This window comes from Rhododendron vialii, chromosome 10a (assembly GCF_030253575.1).
Source record: "Rhododendron vialii isolate Sample 1 chromosome 10a, ASM3025357v1".
Classification (NCBI taxonomy): Eukaryota; Viridiplantae; Streptophyta; class Magnoliopsida; order Ericales; family Ericaceae; genus Rhododendron; species Rhododendron vialii.
In genome coordinates, this window is record NC_080566.1 from 33,043,363 (window position 1) to 33,067,500 (window position 24,138).

General features: G+C 36.1%; 1 protein-coding gene and 1 pseudogene across 4 annotated transcripts; both read right to left on the reverse strand.

Moving 5' to 3' along the window:
• Window positions 1-1,745: 1,745 nt before the first annotated feature.
• Window positions 1,746-10,945, reverse strand: LOC131302491 (polyadenylate-binding protein 2). Of its 4 annotated transcripts, XM_058329162.1 has the most exons (7): window positions 9,120-9,190; window positions 8,614-8,753; window positions 6,217-6,536; window positions 5,959-6,173; window positions 4,278-4,469; window positions 4,018-4,145; window positions 1,746-2,108 (listed from the first exon to the last, which is right to left on the reverse strand). In XM_058329162.1, exons 4-7 carry the CDS (start codon window positions 6,028-6,030, stop codon window positions 2,060-2,062), a joined length of 441 nt encoding a protein of 146 aa, XP_058185145.1. In that variant the 5' UTR covers window positions 6,031-6,173; window positions 6,217-6,536; window positions 8,614-8,753; window positions 9,120-9,190; the 3' UTR covers window positions 1,746-2,059. The 4 variants fall into 4 exon arrangements, with proteins under 4 accessions (XP_058185145.1, XP_058185143.1, XP_058185146.1 ...); XM_058329160.1 differs by lacking the exons at window positions 5,959-6,173; window positions 6,217-6,536; window positions 8,614-8,753 and adding exons at window positions 10,513-10,615; window positions 10,718-10,945; XM_058329163.1 differs by having other exon boundaries at window positions 5,968-6,536.
• A 6,286-nt stretch (window positions 10,946-17,231) lies between these two features.
• Window positions 17,232-24,138, reverse strand: part of LOC131303140 (ABC transporter G family member 1-like) — a 10,707-nt pseudogene continuing 3,800 nt past the window's right edge.

Here is a 24,138-nt window from a genome sequence, read left to right on the forward strand (position 1 = left end):
GCATCTTTGTTTCTAAATATCGGGTAGTATTATGTAGTGGTCTCTCTCTCTCTCTCTTACTTATCAGCAAAGAAGAGATTTCATACCATTAAAAGAAATGATATTAGATAAAATTTTTGTAGTGATACACCAGAGAGTATGATGCTTAAATGGTAGTACCTAACATATTACTACACTTCACCTCACATCATCAAACAAACGGGGCAAAGACCCAAAACTTAAGACGCAAAAGCCCAATCCTAATAAAAAATTCTAACCCTAGGCCCCGTTATACTGGTGCTATCCAATTTTGAATTTTTTACTTTTCAAGGGGGATTGACATTTGGGAACATCCAAAAATAGAATAGTGGATCAACAAACTGCTAAAATTCCATTTTACTTGAATTCTTTTTTAGCCGGTCACATATCACTTCATATATACGCCTACAACCCTACTTCAAAATATCCCTGAAATCAATAATTAAATTTCTATTAACATGGGTTAAACATGTAAAATTAAATTTCTATTACATGGGTTAAACATGTCTACGTTAGGTACTCCGGTCCGACCTTAACCCGTTTAAATTGTTCATTTGTTATCAGACCTTGTGGGGCCTTAGTTGTATTTTCAGGACCATTGAGTCCATGTTTAGTTTTTGAAAATATGTTTCGCTTTCTCGGAAAAAACCGTCTCTTCCTCCTCCTCTCCGGCTCTTCTTCCACCATGGTTGTGTGGTGGTCGAGACTCTCGTCCTCATCAGAGAAGTTCTCCCGCCCAGCCCATCATTTTTGGATGGTGGTAACCCAAATCTAAGTTTTTCAGATTTGGGCTATTTGGCCATCGGATTCGATCAGTCCTGCCTCTTGGCGATGGATCTATGGGGTTCTCCAACAGCAATGGTAGCACCTGATAGCACAATTGCAATGGGACAAAGGGGAGGTGAGCTTTAGGTGGCTAATGTGATTTCTCCTGATTCCTCCCGCCACATCCACAAGCGGATTAGTGGTCTCCTACATTGCGGCTGTTAATTTTGACAGACTTATTTTTTGTTGTTTTTCTCCCACTTCACGCGGCCAATGAATATTTGTTTCCATTTTCTCAAAATAGTTGTTTCAACGGTGTCAAGAATTCCCACCTGGACTTCCACCTTCGTGAACAAGAAAAGTGGAAGTTTTAACATAAAACAGCACTTCTCCTCTGTTCAAAGTTCGAACGCTACAGATTGTTTTTTTTATCTCATATACACCTTGCTTAAACTTCCAGACAACAAACGGATCCATAGACCCTGTAGTTAGCAAAGTCATTACAAGGTTGTAGTGAGCAAATTCCAACCATCCAAAAGTGTTACCAACAATCCGGATTTAAAACAAACTCTTCCAATGAAACGCGCTTCCAGTGAAGAGTTATACTTTTCATAACTCTTTCTTGAAAGAGTTTTTTAAATCCAGACTTTTGAATACTGAGATACCACTGCCTTAATAAGCTGCCACAAATTTTGTTATTGACCGGTGGCTAGAATCCTCACTACAACCCTATAGTGACTTTGCTCACTACAACGTCCTGGGTACACAACCAAAGGTGAGCATTTCAACATCAAATACCACTGCCTTGATAAGCTGCCACAACTGTTGTGCCTCTCAACTTTCATGTTAGGGACTTGGGGACTCCATTATTCTCTCCGTTATTGACCGGTCCAGTGGGGTGGGATTGGTGAAACAGGAGATGACGCGTGTGAAGAAAAGAAAATGGCAACGGCGACGCAACAGACAAGAAACCAACGCTAAATTAACAAGCAGCTACAATAACAGCCTCAAGGTCAAGGCTCTAGTTATGCAAAGAAGTGAACTGTCAAAACAAGTCTAAACTTGACTCAGTACAGAAGAGAGATTTTCCTAGAAACATCTCATGAAACCTTGTAGATAGCAAACACATCATGAAAACAACAGTAGATAATGCAAAGTTCCAATAATCGGCAATAGATATATCCCCTTTATTCTATGAAGATATATCTTAGTTGAAGTTTCTGAAGGACTGCATCCATGTGACATTTAGGGCAATCATCTTTGAAGCACCATTCTTTCAGTAATAAGGCATGTACCGCATTGGCCTTCTGAACCTAGGGACCTTCCTACAACATGTGAAAATAAGAGAAGATGATAAATTGATGAGAAAACAGGAACACAACACTCTTACCACATGGAGTAAATAACATAGTCTGAAGTACACGTAAATGCAAAAGATAATAGCATAGGAACTATGAACCATAGATACAGATAAGGGATGCGGATACGACACGGATATGGTGATACGGCAGAACTTAAAAAATTACGAAACAGATACAACGGAGATACATCGGGGATACGTCTGTATCAATGTTACCTGGAACACGGATCATTCCGGTACCGGAGGAACGGGAACGAGAACGAGAACGCAGAACGCCGCATGCTTAAATTGTGGTAAGCTAAGAGCATCCACATTGTAATAAGCAAATTGGTATGGATAAGCAAACTTAACAACAATGCTAAAAAAATACCTCACATTGTAATAAGCAAAGTTACAAGTCTTTTAGCAAATAACCAAATTTCACTCATTCCATAACCAAATTTAACAACTTTTACCAACAACCAAAACTCAATAACCAAACCTAATAACCAAATTCAAAACTAAAAAATTAAAAAACACATCACATTAGAATCGTCTCATCGAGACGAATAATTTGGTGTGGTCGGGGTGTGATTGAAACTCGTTTGCAATTGGACATAGGTGCATTGCGTATTGTGGGGTTTTTTTTATAGGGATACAAAAATAACCAGTATGGAGATCAAGTTTGTTAAGTTTGATTATGAACTAAATGGATAATCAAATGCTGACGTGGCACATTTTGGTTATCGATTTTGATTATTCCCATTGCGGATGCTCTAAGGGTAGACTTCTATACATAACAAAAAATAGAACTTACTCTTCCAAGAGTGAAACTAAATATTGTTTGTCAAATTACTCATACAAAACACATTTCTAGGAGCAAACTGGACATTTTACAATTTCTCCCACCGAAATTTCATTTTATCTCTATTTTGAGCCTTTGACCATAATAAGTTGACATTTTAGGTAAAACTAAAGGGATCGCTTTGGATCGCTAAACTTACTGTCTTGGAACACTAGTGTACCATGTACCATGTTTTGGAACGTTCATACCAAAACATAATTTGCTAGGGTAGTAGGTTCCCTGGTAACATAGGTCTGTATAAATTATACATTTTTATAATTATTAGTTTTCTAGTAGTCATAATTATTATACTAAGAAAGACAATAACATCTGTGTATATAATCCATACGTGTATATTGTAACCTACAATTATGAAAAGAGAGAAAATAGTATATCTAATATATTATATATGAGGTATATATATACTTTGTATACATCAGTTTTACATATACTAAGTTTTGATATGAAAATATACTAAAAAAAGAGTTAAAGGCGCAGTGTATGTTCTGTTCTATATATACCATAGTAACCACACTGTAAATATACAATGTAAAAACAGACTGTAGTCTATAGATATGCATATATACCAATGTACAATATAACAGCACTATATAAAAAATTAGAGTACAAAAGTATATACTACACAAATATACGAATATATCGTGGAAGTGTGATTGTTGAGAGAGAGAGAGAGCATGTGAATGTCAATCTCAACAATCTGGGAATGTGTTGATCAATTCTCTCCAATCTCAATATGTATCTAATTTTCTACCATCTTCTTTAAAAAAATTACATTTGTTACCCACGTATTCCCTACCGTATCCTGCTGTATCCCTCACGTATTCAACACGTATTGGAAATGTATTCAAAATTAAAAATGTGTATTTTAAAAATAGGATACTTATTGCTGTATCTGATACGTATTGGGGCACTGTTACATATACGATACCCATACTCGTCTGGTTTTGGAGTATCCGTGCTTCATAGCATAGGAAGGACAGGAACAAAAGATCAATACCACGTGGGAAAAGATAAGACAGAAAATACTCACCCATATCCATATGGGGTATAGAAATAAGGAGTTACATACGGCCTCCTGAATCTGTACCCCATGTAAGGGTTGAAACGCCTGCCACGGAACTGCTTCATCCCAGGAACGTTAGTCCTTTTAGCCATAACCTGCAAATAAAGATAATCGTAGACGAAAGTGAACCAAAGGAAAAGCAACCATCATAAAATCACGATGACCAATCTCTCTATACATTCTGTTTCGTTCAGGTTTTGTTTTTCTTATTTGAGAGAATATATTACCTTCAACTGACGGCCATGCAGTTCAGATTCATTCAGGAGGAGGGCCTCTTGGACAGCTTCTACTTCTACGAATTCCACATAAGCAAAACCCTTTGGTTGACCAAACTTATCTGTCAAAATTGTCACTCTGTTTACAGTGCCACATGATTGGAAATGCTGCTGAACTTCTTCAGGGGTGCAAGCATAATCAACCTGGGATAATAGAAGAATAGAGAGAATGACGACCAAGAAGTTTCCCCTTGAAACTTACCACTTCGGCATGATTCATAATGGACTAGCCAGCTACCAGTTATTGGACGAAGCAAAATACTCATGACAAGCATGAGGCATGACCTTAGCATTGAAAAGAAAGAGAAATTCAAAAAAGACTAAAAGAGCTACATGGGGTGAGTAGCTTTCACATATGACCCTGTAAACTTTGTTTGGAAAGGACATTATCAACATAATCCTGATGAAGCACACCAGCATATTTCTTATTAGCATTGCTAATAGATTACAAAACAAACCAATAGACAACAAAGCAGTAAGAATCCCAAATATAGTAAGTCATATCTAGGTTTGAAACAAAACCCAAACTCGACGATGCACTTTTTTTTTTGCTAATGGCCACCTCACCATACTGAATCCAAGAGCAGACCTTATTCTGGGAAGAAACAATCTCTAGTTGATAAGATACTGTCAACAGACAAGCTTTATAAATCAACTATGGAAAAGTCAAACAATCCCTCAGGACCCTTACCATTATAATTTATAAATCAAGGACCCCCCTCACAAATAGGGCGAGAAATTTTAAGTAAATATACCACTTGCCAAGCAGAGAAAAATGAAAAAAACTACGTTTAGATACAGTCTATCATGTCAGTTGCATAAAGGTAGTTACTACAGAAATAAAAGGATTACCACATTAGAGCAGGTGACTACATTTCAACACAAACCGAAAAAAAACAAGCATCAAGTTGGATAACAAAAGTCTGCAGCCTGCCACCATCCACACAATACCCATATACATTGGTACCATTGAATTCCTAGTCATGCAAATATCCACTCTCATACTTGCTGTAACACTGAATGCCTAATGCAGAGATCCCTCTCTTCTTTATTGTATTGTCATTCACTAAAAGTGTTATAAATCTTCTCTTACATGGCATCTGTCTCACCAAACATCAATAGCAAGAAAAACGGTCCTCAACAAACAAGACGAAATAATTCGTTTGATTTTATTCGGATCAGAATTGCTTCCAGCTGGTTCTGATGTCATTAATTCATTCTACATGTCATTGGTATGTTTCAATCTAACCTCAATAAATGAGGTACAGTGTTTGTGCAATCCAAATAGCCACTTTGGACTTTGACCAATTGACCTGAGAATACCACTATATTAAGGATTTCGAATTGAACATGAAACCTAAATACGCACTCCACGATCAAGAATATTGAATTGCTTTAAGGCTTTGATTTAATGCACTCCATAGTGAATCATAATATCCAGATACAATAGATAGATATATTTAGGTTGTTCTTCGTACAATTCATACCCATATCACTATTCAAAGGTAAACTTTGATTTTATTTGATTTTCGACAACCGGTAAATTCGTGGATATAATGTTACCCAAATCTTTCCTTTACTATTAGTTTGCTCAGGAAAACAAGCAGGTAGCAACCAAGAAACCTCACCACACTTTAATTACCAGATGTACAAAAGGCACCATCTTCACCTTCATCAGCCGCAAGCTCAGCACCTTAGATTCCATGGCATTGATTTGCCTTCGCTCTGGAAGAAGTATATGGATTCCTCTTCTAGTGACATGTAGCGTTCAAAAAATCTTAATGACATACTCCTCATATTTACCTCAACTCTCTCCTCTAATGTATATTTGCCAATAAGTACAGACAACTCTTCCTGAAATTTTCAGTACATTTGGTTTTCACCACTTCACCTTTCATTTTACTCTTGATTCATCACTTCCTTTCTTCTTCAGTTCTTCTTCTTCTTCCATTCTCTTTTTTTTTTTCTTGTTTTTTTTTCGCTATTTGAAAACCTTTAAATCCCTTCCTCTTAGGGAATTCATATTTTACTCCTCCCCTTCATTTTCATTTTTCATTTAATCTTTTCTCTTTTCTTCTCTTCTCTTTTTTCAATCTCCATTTACTGTCGTATTCAGAAACAATTAATTTTTTCCCTCTATCTAAAACAAGCCTAGTTAAAACCAGAAAACTTCCTCCCACCTTCAAGAAACAGGGAAACATGTCCATGACCCTGCGACCATAGTACGGCATGAAGTCAAACCAGAGTATATAGTTCATAAGTATCCATAGCCAAACCAAAGGCAGAGAATAGAAGAACAATCATATGCTGAAGTCAACGGCAGTCCATATATCAATTCTTGAAACTCCACGAAAACATTTCATTTGCAACAACGAAGTAGAAGAGTACTTTTCACTGAAAAATGACAATAGAAGTAAAAGCAGATGCTGCAAGAGTCATTTATTCTTAAGTGTCAAGTTGTTCAGACAACAATCACTAACTGGAAGAGATAAGAAATTTGGTTCATAAAAAATATCATGTAAATGCCCCGTTCTAACGTAGAAACAGTACTTCATGAAGGCTGTACCTGCCAAATCACAGTTTCAAAATTCTTGCAGCTTTTAGATGGTTGATTTCCCTTTCAAACACACCAAATTTACCAAGCTCCTTTCCAACTCACTTCATATTTCTTTTATTGTTGGTTTCTTTTCTTTTCGTTTCTTTTTTGTTCCATAAAAACTTAGTACATTTCTTACACATACAAATTCTGATTTATTCAAGTCAGCTTTAACTACAAAAAAACAAAAACAAAAAAAACAAAAAACAAAAAAAAAAACCCCAAGCTTTCATTGGACAACTTCAACAGAATATTTTCATGTAGAGAACGTGTCAAATAGATATGCAAAAGAAAACGACACCAATTTATCGAGCCAACCAACCTAAAATACGAGTCACAACATTACATGTGTGCATTGAATTTTCCTTATAGTGTTGAATCTTAATGACGAAAAAAGTGATTCATTCAAACAGTAAATATAATACAATGCAAGAAAAAGTAGACACCTTTAGGTGTAACAGACTAATACAATACATAATGTGATTTGGAAAGGAAAGAAACATCAAAGTCGACAATTTAGAAGCATACAAATGGAGACGGAAAACTATACAACATGATACCGACACGCTGAAACCAATTTTTTATAAGCTAAGGGCAAGAAATCACAATTTGAAAACAAATACGACATTTTCTAAACAAACATAGAAATAAATTCAACATTAATTACCATTAGGTTAAGGTGTTATTACCCCATAGTAATAACAAATCACTTCTACAAGTTAAATCTCCCATAGCTGATGGGAAAACTTCCTCGCAAAGAACCTTTCGAGTTCCTTTAATTAAAAAGAACAAAATAGAGATTAATAAGCACGTATCTACATAGGGTTGATATTAATCATTGCTCCCAAGTTATTCTCCTCAAAGTACTGATGTACTTCATACTTGTCCCCCCACAACTATCCTGCCGAGTTCTTAAACATAAACATATCATAAGCGTTTCGACTTCTGTCCGACGTGTCATTAAAGTGTTCTTGGAGTTTGAGTGTTTGTGTATGACATGTCCCCAACACGGACATACCAAATTATTATTGGGTATATGTTTGTACTTCATAGGTATATATTATTGCTTGCTGGCTAATATCAAAATATTCAACTCAAAGCAATCTCAATAGTAATCTAACTTTCTAGACCCTCAGAGCCCCAGATTTCAACATCAATGGTTCAATAGCATCCCAATCCAATCATTCGGAAAAACTCCACAACCGATCTTCAACTCTAACTACATGATTGTGTCATGAAAAACCACATGATGGCACACGGAGAGCATTGTTCTTCAAGAATTCCATCCATCCCCCTTCTCACAACATCAAACCCCAGTCCAAAACTTCTCCGATTACCCCCTTCAAAATGAAATGCCTCGAAAGGGAATCCTACCCACCCCAAATAAGTTCCACAACCCCACATTGCTTCGCTTCACAAGAAACCCTCACCACCACTTCCCCCGGTTAAGCTTGTTAAAAATAGTCAGCTTACACATCCCCAATGCTAACAGGAGAACAAACCAATCCACTTAGGTGATATTTTGAGCTCTTAGCCTCCAATGCTCTTCTTTAGGCAGCGATGATTGTTTAATCAACAAAGAGTAAACCAATCACAATCGAATCCCATTTGGTAAGGATTTCATTCAGCCATCAAGCATATTGCATTACAAAAAGGACAAAATTACAAGTGTGGGAAACTGGAAATGCTCACAATGAACAATGATGAGCGTGGCGGGTGGGATAGGGTTGTGTTGTGATGTATCAGCATGTATTCTGCGGCAGTAAGAATTGCTGAATCAACAGTGGTTCTCGGCTCGAGTTGGAGCGTATATCCTTCACCAATCAAATATACTGCAGAACAAACTAGATGACAGGTCTGGAAAACTCGAATGCTTATTGATGAACAATCAAGTGTGTATGAGTGGTGGAGTACATGCAGGTGCATATCAGTGCAAGTGCATGCACATGGATTGATTTTTCAAAAGAAAATTCCCTTAGAGCAAAAAACACACAAGCAACATGCATAATTTTAGCATAACGAGAAACCAAAAATATAAATTAGACAATCAAATAAATTCTGCATAGAACCAAAATCATCAACACAGGAAAACAACTTTAGAAGACAGAGACCAGGTCATCAAAATTGTATTCCCCCAGACAAAAATAAAGGAGATCTACAATAGTTTTTGCCAATGAAAAATTGGCATTCGTGCTTACATTGCCAACAAAAATTGATCGCACGTCCACCTCCTCCCTACTTGCCTGAGAAGCCGCTGCACCGGCAGGATCTGCAGGAATGTAGTAGTTGTCCACACAAATCAGAAATGGAGGAATAATGAATCCATTTCATATAGCAAGTGTACCGCCCACCACAACAATGGAAGAGTTCAAGAAAATAAAGACACAAACACAATGAAATCATTTCATCCCTAGGTTAAGGAAGCACTTAAAAAAGAAGAAAAGAAAAAATAATGCTTAACGGAGAGACAAGTTAGCAGCACAGCATGCATTGCAAATTAGCCCCAACCCCTGGTGACTTATATAACAAGTAATGGTATAAAGCACTAAATCTATTTCTCGTAAGTCCTGCAGGTCCTGCCTACAAGGAAAACAAGAGATTGTCAAAAAAAGCAAATGACAAATGTCAGAATTCTGAAATTAGAACCTAAAGCCTGCAACATATAAAACGATAACCTAATGACTTCAACTAATTGAAATTTCATCTGCTTCATCCTTCAAGATGGTCTCCAAGATGCAGAAAAATTTGCATAGGTTAGATCCCTAATAGACTCAAGTACTCAACCCCTTCAACTGTGTTCAATGGTTAGACCAATGAAATTAGAGTGCATAGAGCCATATATTACCTATATTATCCAAGATTGGAAGAAACCAAAATCATCAAGGCACTCTCTCTTATCTAATTTTGATTTCGACTTCGACTTCAGCACTCTGTGAGTGTGTGTGTGCACACATTTTCTTTTTCTTTTATGTATTGTTGCTTCTTCCCACCCATGTTTTATTATAGTTTCTTATTTTCTCATTGATTTCATTTTTGTTCCTTCTAATTCTTTTCTCTTCCTATTTTTTGGCAGTAACGATGGATGTGACAATCCATTAATGTTTCTCTTGGCATTTGATATTTGATCCCTTGAATCCATGTGTCATGACATTTGATGTTTGAACTTTTACCACTTCAAAGCATGTTTTGTTTTAAGTTTGAACTTGATACAAACCCTTGGTAGAACTCACCCTTGAAAACCGGCTTACAAGGGGAGGGTGCCCAAGAGCTTATATGCACATAGCCAAGCCCATAAGCCGATGTGGGACATTAGGATCGTAACAGAACTTCTACTCTTATTTCAAAACTTATGCACCCCTTGCTCCGCACTTCACCCGCGTAACCCTCATTCCGTTATTATAGTAGGATTTGACAAAAATATTCCAAACTATGAAGGTGTTCGCCCTCCCACGTAACCACGTTTAACGTTTTAACTACAAAACATTTATCGCTTAGTAAATTCTCCCAGATAAGATTAAAATCTTGTGCCCGTTCTTGCAACAGATCGTCCTAAGAACAAAGCAAAAGGATGAAAACACAGAGGAATCTGACCTTGAACAGCGCCCATTTCCTTCTCAACTTTCGCCTGCATCTCGCGAAGCGCAGCAGCTTCCTCTTCCATCTCCTTCAATCTCTTCTTCATCTCATCCAGTTCCTGTCCCAAACCACCGATTCACACGCATCGGATTAGGGTTTCCCCTGTAGAAACTTCAATATACAGATAAATAAGTTGAAAAATACAGAAACTAGATTATACCTTAACGGCATCGTCATCGGCGGCGGCCATGTCGACGTCTCCTTCCATTTCGCCCTCGACGGGTATTTCTCCGCCGTACACCTCGTGTTCCTCTTCCTCCATATCTCTCTCTCTCCCTCTCTCTCTCTCTCTCAGTTACAACGGCGAGTAGGGAACTTTTGTGCTGGGGACTGGGAAAGTGTTAGGAACGGTGTCGTTTGAAGACGTAGGAGAAGGCTTGAGTAAAATAGAAGCGAAAAGTCTGAGGTTCCCGACGGGGAATTCCGACCGAATTCCTGACGGCCTACCGGGCCCACTCCGGCCACCAGACAGATGATCCGAGTCGTTCAAAAATTTAAAAAAAAAATCCAAGTGGGCTCTTAGCAGGAATCAATGACATTCCACGTGTGTAGAGGGCCGATCCAAATACTTCATTTTTGTGTGCATATATGTGTGCATATATATACGCAAAAATAGAGTATTTGGATCGGTCACCTACATAAGTCGGATGCTATTGATTCTCACGTAGGCCCACTCGGTTTTTTTTTTAGAATTTTTGGACGGCTTGAATCATCCGTCCGGTAGTCAGAGTGGACCCAGCGAACCTTTGGAAATCCGGTCGGGATTTTCCCGTAGGGACTGTAGCACCACTCGAAGTGAGCTGATTTGAAAATTGCTGGGGATTTATTGGGAGATTTGAAGAAAAAGAATTGTAGGCCCATCAATCTACTTTAAAATTCTCACACTTCTACTATTTTAGTTTCCGCATGGGAGCCTAATTACTTTTGCATTTTGTATTTTGGACTCGGAGTTATTGATTTCGGATTGCGGTCATAATCTAAGAATCGGGTATAGTGTTTATTTAATATATGCTGAATAAGTTTTGCAACAGAGTATCATTTGGAAGGATACTAGAGCCCGTTCCAGAACGCGAAAAAAGTTCTTATTTTTTAAGAAGGCAATTTCAAGCTCAAATATTATGGACTTATTGAAATCTAAAAATATGCAATATGGATCTTGTTTGAAAGAACTCATCGAGATCTTTTGTACGATGCAAAAAAAATTGAAAATATATTTTTCATTTACATTATTTTTGAGTTTGAAAATGTGAAATAAGCTGCTTATTTTTTAAGAAGGTTTCTGGAACGGGGCCTAATGTTCAAAATGGATTATGAATGAATATTTTAAGAATAATGCGTAAAATAGATTATGAGGAAAATAATCCAAAATGAGAATGAAATAGCTCCCCTAGGGTTGATTCTCAAATTGTGCTTCTAAAGTGTAATTTTGAGAATGCATTGTGATGTAATGCATTATCGAAATTTGGCTCCCAAATGGAAAAAACCACATAATGCAGAATGAGAAGCCCCCATTGGCTCCCAAAGTGCTGCTTAATTCTCACTTCCACAGCCCCTTTGGAGGGTGAGAAAAAGTAAGATAAGAAAGGAGAGCTCTTTCTTACAAAATCTCACAATTTTTTGTGAGAAAGAGGAGGAGCCAATTAAAACATTTTATTTTGCACTTTTCTCTCCATTTCTCATCAAAATAGTCAATCCAAATGAGTGATTTGGCTAAAAACCAAAATACTTTCTTTTCTTTTCTCTTGAAATCACTTTATCCAAAGGGGATGTTAGTTATTACGCTTCCACTATTATTTTCATTCTCTTCTATGGTAAAATAAGGATAAAGTACCAAAAAGGAGATATACGTCCATAAAAATGTAGACCATGAACTGATTTGTTCACTTGTCAGGATATGCCAGTAGAAAAAAAATCAAAATCCTATTACAGTATTCTGAATCTGAAATTATGGGTCAATCCAAATTTTCCACTCACATTGGACTCATCTTCACACTACAGTTTCGGTTTTGAAGATTTGATTATACCCATATTCAGTGGCGGCTTCAGGAATTTGTGGTAGGGTGTTCAGAAATTACCTTAACTCTACTAGCTGATTTATTAACTAATAATATATGTACAAAATTTCATAAATTAGTATAAATAGTGCGGTCAAAAAATATAGCTTCTATTCTAAAAAAAATTTAACTAAGAGGCAAAATGAGAACTCAAAAATATATATTATATTTTTTGACAATTTTTTTTTTAAAGTTGTCGTATTGCGCACTTGACAGTGTTTCGAGAATGGAAGGGGTAAATTTTTTTTACAGTTGTCGTAGACAAGTTCTCATATTTTGTATCAACGTTTAACCATCATATTAATCTACTAAATTCCTTTTGAAAGAAATTGTAGCGGGTATGTTGGGGCTGACCTTCTAAAAAATATGTTGTTTTTTAGGATGACACGATGAGATTTTAATCGTAGTCTTAAATTCGAAGGAATACTAGAACGGTAATAGGATTTTGCAACGTAGTTGAATATTTTTAAAACTTTTGTCCGTAATTCTATAAGCTAATTAAACAAAAAATAATAATGTAGTTATTATCATGAATGAAATTAACACATTTAGACCATCGACAATAAAGATGGAGAGAGAATGCATATAGCACAATACCTGCTCCTATAGATTCTTCTTTCTCTCTTTCTTTTTTAATTTTTTTCATTATGATTGTGAGCTGTATTTGAGGTAATGCAATAGGTGTTCAAATATAAATTACGTGGATTGATGAACTATAATTGGATTGTGATTGAGTGTTTAATTGATTTTCGGTTGGGTGTTCAATTCTTTTTGGGTTAAGCGTTCAAGACTATTACACTTGGGTGTTCATTATTGACATTTGAGTTGGGTGTTCATTGATATTTGGGTTGAGTGTTCAAAGTAAGGTTAGTTCAAAAATTTTACATATATTCTAAGCAAAATTTTTTACTTTGGGTGTTCAATTGACCATGGAACTAACAATGTAGAGCCGCCTCTGCCCATATTAGAGAGATGCCGTAAATCTCTCTCTCTCTCTAAACCTTAACCATCGCACCTCTTTGTTTCTCCCTTCTCCTCTCTCCCCTAGGGTTTCTACCCTAAAATGGGTGGCAGGAGGAGGGGTGCGATCTCCGTTGGGTTTTGCCCATGTGATATTGAAAAAGGAAAAGAAACAGTTGGTTGGCTGGTCATATATTGATTGGTCTATGATATTGTGCTCTTTGGAAGTGGAATGCCAGCTGTGCTGTTTCGGATCTCAAAGGAGTCTTGTGAAGCTTGGAATTTCAAGAGTCAAGTGTGTAGATTCGATCTTCTCTTGTTCCTATTTAAACGAGGCTGTGCATGTGTGTGAAAAAAAAAACAGCACAGAGAAAATTGTGAGAGATAAAAATTGTGTGAGTTTGAGAGAGATAAAAATACCGAGAGTTTGAGAGCTAGAGTAGGATATTTTGTATCTCATTGTACTCATTCAATATTAGTGGAAGTTTTTCTCTCTCCGTGGACGTATCCGAGTTTAGGGAACCACGTAATCTTGTGTCTCTTTTGTGTGTAATTGTTTTACGTTACGCTTCCGTTGTGCGGGTGATCGGGTATTTTTACCTAACAATCTCCCCTATGAGGTTTTTTTTTTCTCCGTCGGCCTCCAATCAGAATCTTTTTTCCCCTCCTTTTATCAATCTCCACCATCATCCTCCTCTCACGCCTCCCGACGCCTTGGCATCCCCGGTTCCTCTACTGCCGGACCTCCTCCATCATATTCGCCGTTCGTTGGTGACTCGTCTCTGGTGGTGTGGCTTAGATGTGAGGCTGTGGGTGCAGAGCTTTTTGTACATGATTGGGTCACCGGAGTTGGAGATCTATGTTGCTGGATGATGAATCGATGATGGCGAGGTTTTTTTTTTTTATTTTCTTGTTGGTTTGCGATCATTTGCTTATTCTTCTACATTTTGTTGAGTTTTTCTCTCTGGTTTCTTGCCGTGAGTTTTTTTTTCCGATTGGGTTTCTCCCAATTGTGTTGTTTATTGTTTCTGCAAGAAACTGTTTAGTTGGTTTGGGGTATAGTCTATGGGATAAATCTCCGCCGTCGTGGTTACTTGGTCCTTTGTCTAAGGATGAAATTTCATCTTGATGTACTCTTTGATTGGAGTTATAATATCATCTGTTATCGGTTGAAAAAAAAATAAAAAATGCCTAAAAAGTAAAAACCTTGGGGTGGCATGCTCCGTCTTTAATTCATGGGAAAAATTATGGCCCAGTAACTTCAGGCAATTAGATTGAAATTTTCTTTTTAAGATTCCATGCATGTATAGAACGGTTATCTGGAATGACCTATTAACACATATCTACTCAAAATTCACACAGGCCTCTCCCATTATTTTTGCAATTCCCACCAACGCAACAAATACATGTATATTTAAAATATATCACGATCAATTTAGAGGATTATCATTTGTTTGTTATTTATTATGGATTTTTTCACTGTCTTACAAGATCATGAACTTTCAGAAAAGGAAGAGTACAATCACTGACTAGGGGCGTGAAGGTTAATATGGCCAAATTTATTTTAGTTCAAGCGAAAACTTGTGGTGCGTAACAGATTTGTATATGTCTGCTATGCACCACAAATTTTGATAGTGACAAAAACAGTTTTGGCAGAGTGCAAATCTCTTGCGCACTACAAGTTTTGATCATGGATGGGGTCACATCACATCTCCTTACAACCAGAAAAATTATGAACCACTCTTGGAGTAATGAATAATCACTGGAGTGAGCAATACCGAAATGTTGGGCTCTGATAATTATTGAATGATTTAGTGACAACGTCCCAATCCCTTGATTATCAAAAATTGATCACCGAGGTGGTAACTCAGTTGGCAAGATGCACGGGGGCGCAAATCTTGGTCCATCATGCGGTCGCTAGTTCGAACCACACCCCATGCAAGGTAACGACGCTTGTGAACCAAGTTTCTAGTTCATACCAAACCCCTGCAAGGTGATGACACTCGTGAACCAAGTGTCGTGCATGGCCTTATCTTGTCCAGCTGGCACCCAAGTGGGGCTATAGTGACGGGCTATCCTCCCTCGAATGATGGTTACTCCACAAGGACGCTCCAATGAGCTTGGCTCCTTCAATGGGTGGTACTGGCTCACTAGTTGAATATTCTATGGCGGTTAAAGGCCCTTCTTCCTAAAAAGGGGTTGTTACTCTGGTCTACACCCCTCAACCTTATTACTCAACAAAAAACAAAAGATTATAAAAAATTGCGTTGATCCCACAATTAAGTTGATGTGCTCTATAATTACTTGTGCTACAAAAATTGACCTATATATAATGACAAACAAAAATTGTCACTAAGCATTAATTGAAGATTGTCACAAAGTTATTACCAAAAGTGTGTAGCTAAAAGTGCATAATGACAAATTTCACAAATGTGTCACCAATACTTAATGCTTCAGTGAAAAGAAGAAAGTTGTCACTATAGGCCCACTTTAAGTGACAACACCAGAAAGGTAGCAAAATTCATTATATTGGTTGGCTACTAGACCAAACCCTTGACCTCTATATGAATTTAAGTCAAGCCTACTAACCATTAACCAACTATAACCTTCATGCATATATGTCTCATTTCGTTGAAATATATGCTTTTAGTAACATTTGCAAGCAATTAATTTAATGTGTATATACTTTTAAACATTATATACATACACATCTTAAATGCTTATATATATTATCTGTTATCTTAATTGTCTTTCATAAATTTAAGATTTTGTAGAAATTTTAATACTAACACTTCAAACAACAAAAGTGAAGTAACTCACACAAGGATACATGATAGTAACATTTAGAATGTAATACTCCCTCCGTCCCTTTATTATAGTCCAGTATTCCATTTTGGGCTGTTTCTTAATAAGTGTCCATTTGGTAAAGTTAGTGGGTAAAAGTTGGTACATTGTCTATTTTGTCCCTAAAAGTACATTCCATTTTGAAAAGTTATGGAGTAAAAAGTGTAATGATGATGGGTAAGTAGGGAAAGTGGAGGAAAAAGTTGATGTGAAAGGTATAATGATGATGTTTTTTTAATAAGTTGGAGTTACGAAGTAGGACATTTAAAAAGGGACGGAGGGAGTAATATATTTAACATGTCTATATGAGCCTTGCGGTTTATTAAAATAAATTAAGGAAGACAAAACACATGATAACTAACTTGGAAAGACTACAATACACACCCCTTATTTAGGTGTGTATCATATACACCCCCCAAGATGTTATGAATTATAGAGAAAATGTTATGAATCGTATTGCTAAAAAGTTATGAATTGTACAAAGGTTATGAGATACACCAAAATGTTATGAATTATAATGCAAATGTTACGAATCGTACTACTGAAAAGTTATGAATTCTAGAACAAAAGTTACGAAACACTCTAAAATGTTATGAATGAACTACAAAATAGGTGCATATGGTACACCATTTTAAGAGGTGTGTATTGTAGACTTTCCCTAACTTTCATTTGAGCTAACCCAACAGTTAACACCCTCTTATTTGCCCAATCATTAGATCAAGAAGTCATTGAACTTGAATAAACTTAACAAAAAGTTCCTCACCATGGAGAAACATCGGAAACTTTAATTTAAAAAAAGAATTCTTGCTCAATGAACTAGTGATCATCCTGTGTGGATTGTTTAGAAGGAGTAGCCATGAAAGAACTTAGCATGGGCTTACATTCACTACAAGAAAAAGTATGTTTAGTGACGAAAAAGTGGCGACAAAATTTAATTTCGTCGCTAAATGAGTATATTTGGCGACAAAAAAATAAATTCGTCACTGTTTTGATAACTTCTTTCACGAAATTATTTTGTCACCAATTATAACTATTTAGCGACGAAAAAGATATTTTTGTCACCAAAGGCTCCTATTTGGCGACGAAATAAAATTTTCGTCGCCAAAAGAGTAAAAAAGGAGACGAAATTATTTTTTGTCGCCAAAGATAACTATTCGGTGACGGAAAAAATATTTTGTCGCCAAATGAACCAATTTGGCGACGAAAAATATTTTTGTCTTCTTTTTACGTTTTCAGTGACGAAAAATTTATCATTTGGTGACGAAATTTATGAATTACGCTTTGTCACCAAGTATACTTCGGGCATACCTCTTTGCTCAGAACTTCGATTGAGATAATCTAAATTGGGTTTGAACAATAACATAAAGAGCTACGACTTTCATGTTTATTAAAATTGCTAATTTTAATGTTTAATAGTTCAAAATGGCGTTCAAAATATATTTTAATATTCAATGTATGTGTTATATATTAGATATTTCAAACATATGTTGAAAAGTTTGTGTGGTGTAGTTGGTTAAAGCTTGCGTGCAAAACTTAGGAGACTCGGGTTCAAAACCCCGCAGAAGCAAGAAATTGAGATTTTTTTCACATATAAGAATGTCTTTTACGACGAAAAATTTCGTCACCGATGGGTCACCTTTGACGAGCCAAAGGGAATAATTTGTGACGAAATTTTTTGTCATCAAAAAAGCACAATAGGTGACGAAGAAAATTTCGTCACCAAGTCATTTTTCCGTGACGAAATTTTTCGTCACCAAAAGGCACTATAGGTGACGAAAAATAGATTTCGTCACCAGGTAGGAATCCTCGACAACCTTTAGTCGACAAATTTTTTTTCGTCACCTATATTATTTGTGACGAAAAACATACAATTTGCGACGATTTTCATTCGTCACCCAATGCAATTTTTCTTGTAGTGATTTCTCAACAACTTTTATGATTCCCAAAAACATGAGTCTGTATAGAACAGTCATCCCCAACAGAATGGTAACATCAACCCACTTGGAATAACCCATCTTCACTTCCCATGTATTTCTCAAGATCTCATCACCAGTGATTGTTGGTGGCCCTCCTACTTTATTATTTGAAAAAGTTAGTCCTTCAAACTCATTTTTGTAGAACCCTTGAATTGCATACTTGGTGAAAGAGATATAGAACATTGGGTATCTCCAAAACGGCTTAGGAAGATCACTTGGTAATTGAAAGAAGCCCCCATCCAACATCATCACGCCTTGAATTCCAGCTCCGGTAATGATTCCCATGAGAAAATCTGGTACCACACTTGCAACAATCATCATTAGGCTTTCAACCAACATCATGCATGCGACCAATAATATCGTGAAGTAGGCAAAGTGATCTATCCTCTTTTGAAATCCCACAAGGTAATATGTTATTGCCCCCGGTATCACAGAGATGAGAATAAGGTAAGGGAGGGAAGAGAAGGCGTTTCTAACGACAAATGCACCAACACCATAATGACCATTTAACCTCTCTCGAGTAAAAATCTGATTTTGAAAATTAGAAAACCTTGAGAAAATATATCATGTTAACGTCATTAGAATGTTATCAACTCAAAAAGAGATTTAAATCATGAGATAAGCACCTTCATATCCTCCACAAAAGAAGGAAATCCACTGATTGCCATAAAAGTCAAGAATGATGCCACAAACATTAGCGCCGAACCTCTAGCCTATATAAACTCAAAGCAAATGAATAGTAATTTATATCTTCTATCTTGATCAGCGAAATTGCAACATAGGATTCATTGAATTGTCAATTGGCAATATAGTTACCTAAATGGATCCATAGCTGAATCCGATGTCACAAAAAATGGTCCCAACACATAGGCACAAAGCAATGTAAATTGCTAGGCGAAGCCAATAGTAACCTAAATCACGATATATGTTCACGAAAAGATCTTCTGGTAAGAACACAACAATGAGTAATAAATCCCGCTTGACTTCCCTTCTTATCCAGTGTTCTCCCACTCTTCAAAATGAAAAGAAACCCCTTAATTTAGTACACCCTTTTGGTTTACGAGAAAATGAGACAAATGAGAAGCTCAATTTTAACTATAAATTTGATGCATTTGTAAACCTGTTGGCATATCTCTTCTACATATTTTTGAACTTGTTGATAAGCCGTAGATGACTTGTATGTCTTGACAAGCGTATTAATAGCCTCTTTTGTGCTCGTCGTTTTGCTAGGTCCTTGTTCAATATCCTAACAAATAACAGATAATTCAATAAACTCCATGTATCATTGTTTTGGAAAAGTAGTATCAAGATATAGAGGAAGAAATATTCATGCTTACCAATAAAATGCATCAACTAGGAATACAGTTTTAGGAGGCCCAAAATCAACGCTTAGTAGCAAATATGAGATTGATATATTTGCAATTCATAATGTTTCACAATATATATGATTTTCCAAAATGGGCTAATCAGATATATAATACAGTGATATGTATGACAAGTGAAATATTGCGGCTCATGTTGATCAAGAGCTTTGAAAGCCAATGATCCACACCTATTCTATGGCAGAATGAAAAAAAAAAAAAAAAAACGTAAATATATGACAAGGAAGCGTGCGTTGTTAATGGCTATATACTTGCAACATCGAAATCTTTGTTGATCGTTCTCAGATAGTGATCAGATGGGTTCCTCATTTGTGGACAGGGGTAGTCATTGAAAGTGAAAAACTGCATCATACTTCATTAATCATCAACTCGTCCATTGACGACTTAAACTTGTGATAACAATTAATTAGGGCTTTCTAATTTATATAACATCGGAAGGAAATGGAATAAATCTTGATTAATATTGTGATGAAATGGGCTACGTTACCTCATTTGCAGCTGAAGCGGAACCAAAATAGACTGTTTGACCAGAGGAGAGAAGGCATAAATTGTGAAACAACTCAAACACTTCACTACTAGGCTGGTGAATGGATGCAATGACACTCCTTTGATCCTGTTGGGCGAGTTTTATAATGTGATACATGACATGGTAAGACGCGGCACTGTCTAGCCCGCTTGTGGGCTCATCAAGAAAGAGAAGCTTCGGGCGTGTGTGCAAATGCTAACTGTCCCTATTTTGTCCACCACTTAGGCCTTTTGAACTCCACCCTCCAATTCTCGCATTCATTGAATCTTGCAATCCCATATCTCTTATGGTAGCTTCTGCCCTCTCTTTTTTCTCGGATCTTGACAGAGAATCGGGCAGTTGGAATTGTGCTGAGTAGTACACGGCTTCTTTTACTGTTAGTGTTGTCATTAAGGTGTCATCTTGTGTCACATAGGCCTAAACTCAAGAACATGGTAAGAAACTTTATGTCATGCCAATACGAGATTAGCATCAACAGGCTCAAAAGTTAAACATTTTAGAGGAGTAATTGTTATTTTTGGAGCATTTTCCCTGTTGGAAATTTGAACAAGCATTGAGTTATGACAGAAGCTTCTAAGGTACTCCTTCCATCCCATAAAGGATGTCCATTTCCACTATTCACATAACTGATAAATCTATTACTTTTCTAAGTTATAGCAATAAATTTCTTATGTGATTAATATGGATCTTATTTGATACATACCGCTGATCGATTTTTCCTGCTTTTACACCATACACCTTACAAGGTGTGAATACACTTGTAGGCATTTGTTGATTGAATGCGAGCTCGCCAAGAACTTGTTGCGCCTAACGTTTTTAGGCCTGGATGCCTTTATGTAAAACGATCTAGGGTTTTTCAATTTAAAAAAAAAAAAAAGATGAGAAAGAAATTCTTATATAACAGAAATGGACAGAAATAGGCTTATATATATAACGTGATGTCAAGATACTCAAGTGTAGCCATGACTTGTATACATAATTAAACAAATGAGATTAAATTGTACACGGCCCCGCCGTGTACAATGGTTGGTGCAGCAAAGGCATAGATGGATGCCATGTCACCACTTGGACCATCAGCCCGTTCAATTTCTCTCCTTCATCACTTTCTCACACTCAATTAGTTTAATTCATTTAGACTATTTATATATATTAAAAATATGATTAAAAATTTAATTGTTTCGATTTTCAATCTTATTAAATCGGTGCAAAGATTGTAATTTTATTTTATCTCTAGAGCTCTCATAATCAAGTATTTTTTCATTATTTGGAATCTTATGAAGCAGAAACTTGATTATAAGAGCCTTAGAGACAAAATTTAATTATGATCATTTAGAATAATATGATCAGAATAAAAAAATCTCTGTACTGGTTCAAACGGATTGAAAATTGGAACACTTAAGTTTTTAACCATATTTTTTTAATATATAAACGGTTTAAAAAAATTAAGTACTCCAATTTTCAATCCGTTTGAACTAGAGCGAACATCTTATTATTTTGATCATTATATTCTAAATAGTCATAATTAAATTTTATTTATAGGGCTCTCGTAATCAAGTTTTTGCTCCATAGGATACCAAATAAAGAGATATTTAATTATGAGAGCCCTAACAACAAAATTTAATTATGACAATTGAGAATAAAATGATCAAAATAATAAGATTTTCGCACTGGTTCAAACAGATTGAAAATTGGAGTACTTAAAATTTTTAGACTGTTTATATATTAAAAAAATATGGTTAAAAACTTAAGTGCTTCAATTTTCAATTCGTTTGAACCGGTGCAAAGATCTTTTTATTCTGATCATATTATTCTAAAGGATCATAATTAAATTTTGTCTTTAAGGCTCTTATAATCAAATTTCTGCTTCATAGGATCCCAAATAATGAGAAAAATACTTGATTATGAGAGTTCTAGAGATAAAATAAAATTACAATCTTTGCACCGATTTAATAAGATTGAAAATCGAAACAATTAAATTTTTAATCATATTTTTAATATATATAAATAGTCTAAAAGAATTAAACTAATTGAGTGTGAGAAAGTGATGAAAGAGAGAAATTAAACGGGCTGATGATCCAAGTGGTGACATGACATCCATCTATGCCTTTGCCGCACCAACCATTGTACACGGCGGGGCCGTGTACAATTTAATCTCTAAACAAATTTAGAATACATTTGCCGGCTCTCAAGTTGCTGGATTTCAACAATTAATAATGATTTTCATTTCTAAATCGAAGGGGAAATGCTAGCTACTATTTGGGTGTGTGTACAATTAATATGCATACCTTGAGCCGGTCGTCTTGATTCATAACATTCTAATTGCATAAAAATTCACCTAAAAGATATCTATAGCTTGATTTAATTCAGGGATTGAATCTTAGCAGGAATGGTATCCGGTTGGGCGCAGTCCCCACAGGCAATGCCCTTAAAGTTCCCGAGGTTTAAGATAAATGGCAGGCAGTGACACCCTTACTTAAGCAATTGAATTAGCAAAAATGCTAGGCACACTACCTTTTTACACTACATAGTTACACTACGTTTTATGTGGGGTCCACTCGGGCTCCCACAAATATTCAGAAAAATGTTGATAAATTTTGAAATATTATTTTGTGTGATCCTGTAAAAAATCAGCTACAACGTATATCAATTTTAAAACTACTCAACTACTCAGTTTCGCTCCAACAAATTCAGAAATAATACTTACTGATATCCGTTAGAGCTAATTTTTTTTTACAAGGCTTCATAAAACAATAATTTAAAATTTATGGGTATTTTTTTGGATTTTTGTGAGACCCAAAATGGTCTCACATAAAATGTAGTGTAACGCGTGGTATAACTTTGTAGTGTTTCTGCCTATAAAAAAAATACTATTAGTGTTTCCATTTGAATTCCCTCGTTTTTTTTATTTATTAATCTTACCGAAGTTCCAAAGGCTAGAGCTTGTTTACGGCCATTGATTAAGATCTCTCCTGCCTGTCTCGTGTTTGTACCATGTCTCCCTGCACTTAGTTGTTTATGCTAGAATTAAGAATATGATTTAGTCAATATTTAATTTGGTCAATATCCTTAATTGTGTAATTTTATTTTATGCCATAAGTGTAGAATATTTCTATGTAATCTTGTATTCTTTCCTTGTTAATGTTTGTACTATATATATTGTACAACTACGATGAATGGAATTATCAGAAAATTACTCCACAATTGTGTTTATTTTCATGGTATCAGAGCCACCTTCAATCTCCTTTTCTTAAACTCTAGGAATTGAAGTAGGTCCTGTATTCACAATTGTTGGTGTTTCTGTTCATATCATTCCGCTGCAAAATTTTCTTCTAGTGCCGTCATGGCTGAAGTAAGTGGTGCTAAATCACCAAAGAAGAACGAATCTTCGACTATTGTGTCTGGTCTCCATATGCAGGAAACATCCTCTCTCATCACTCCGGAACGGCTGGACGGTACCAATTATGATCCAAAAGCAAATCTAGCCACAACCTTTGCATTCACTGCTAAGTCTGGTATGTCTTTTACTGGAAATAGTAATTGGATAATTGACTCTGGCGCAACAGACCATATGACTTGTGATCGTTATAAGTTTAGTCATTTATCTCCTAAATGTTCCAAAGCCACTATCACCACTGCTAATGATGTATCATCTCCGGTTATTGGAGTTGGTACAGTTCCATTATCTTCCACGTTAAAAATCCATGATGTCTTATTTGTGCCGTCGTTAAATTGTAATATTCTCTCTGTGAATCAATTAGCCAAATCTCATGATTGTGTTGCTCTATTTTTTCCTACTCACTGTGTCTTTCAGAACATCCATACTCGGGAGAAGATTGGCA

Bases quoted from the DNA above. Each gene is read 5' to 3' on its own strand.
- LOC131302491 (XM_058329160.1), bottom strand. From the start codon at position 10,819: ATGGAGGAAGAGGAACACGAGGTGTACGGCGGAGAAATACCCGTCGAG. The intron at 10,616-10,717 runs GTATAATCTAGT...GGTTTGGGACAG, and splicing joins CCGATGACGATGCCGTTAAG to GAACTGGATGAGATGAAGAA. The intron at 9,191-10,512 runs GTCAGATTCCTC...ACATTCCTGCAG, and splicing joins GGAAATGGGCGCTGTTCAAG to ATCCTGCCGGTGCAGCGGCT.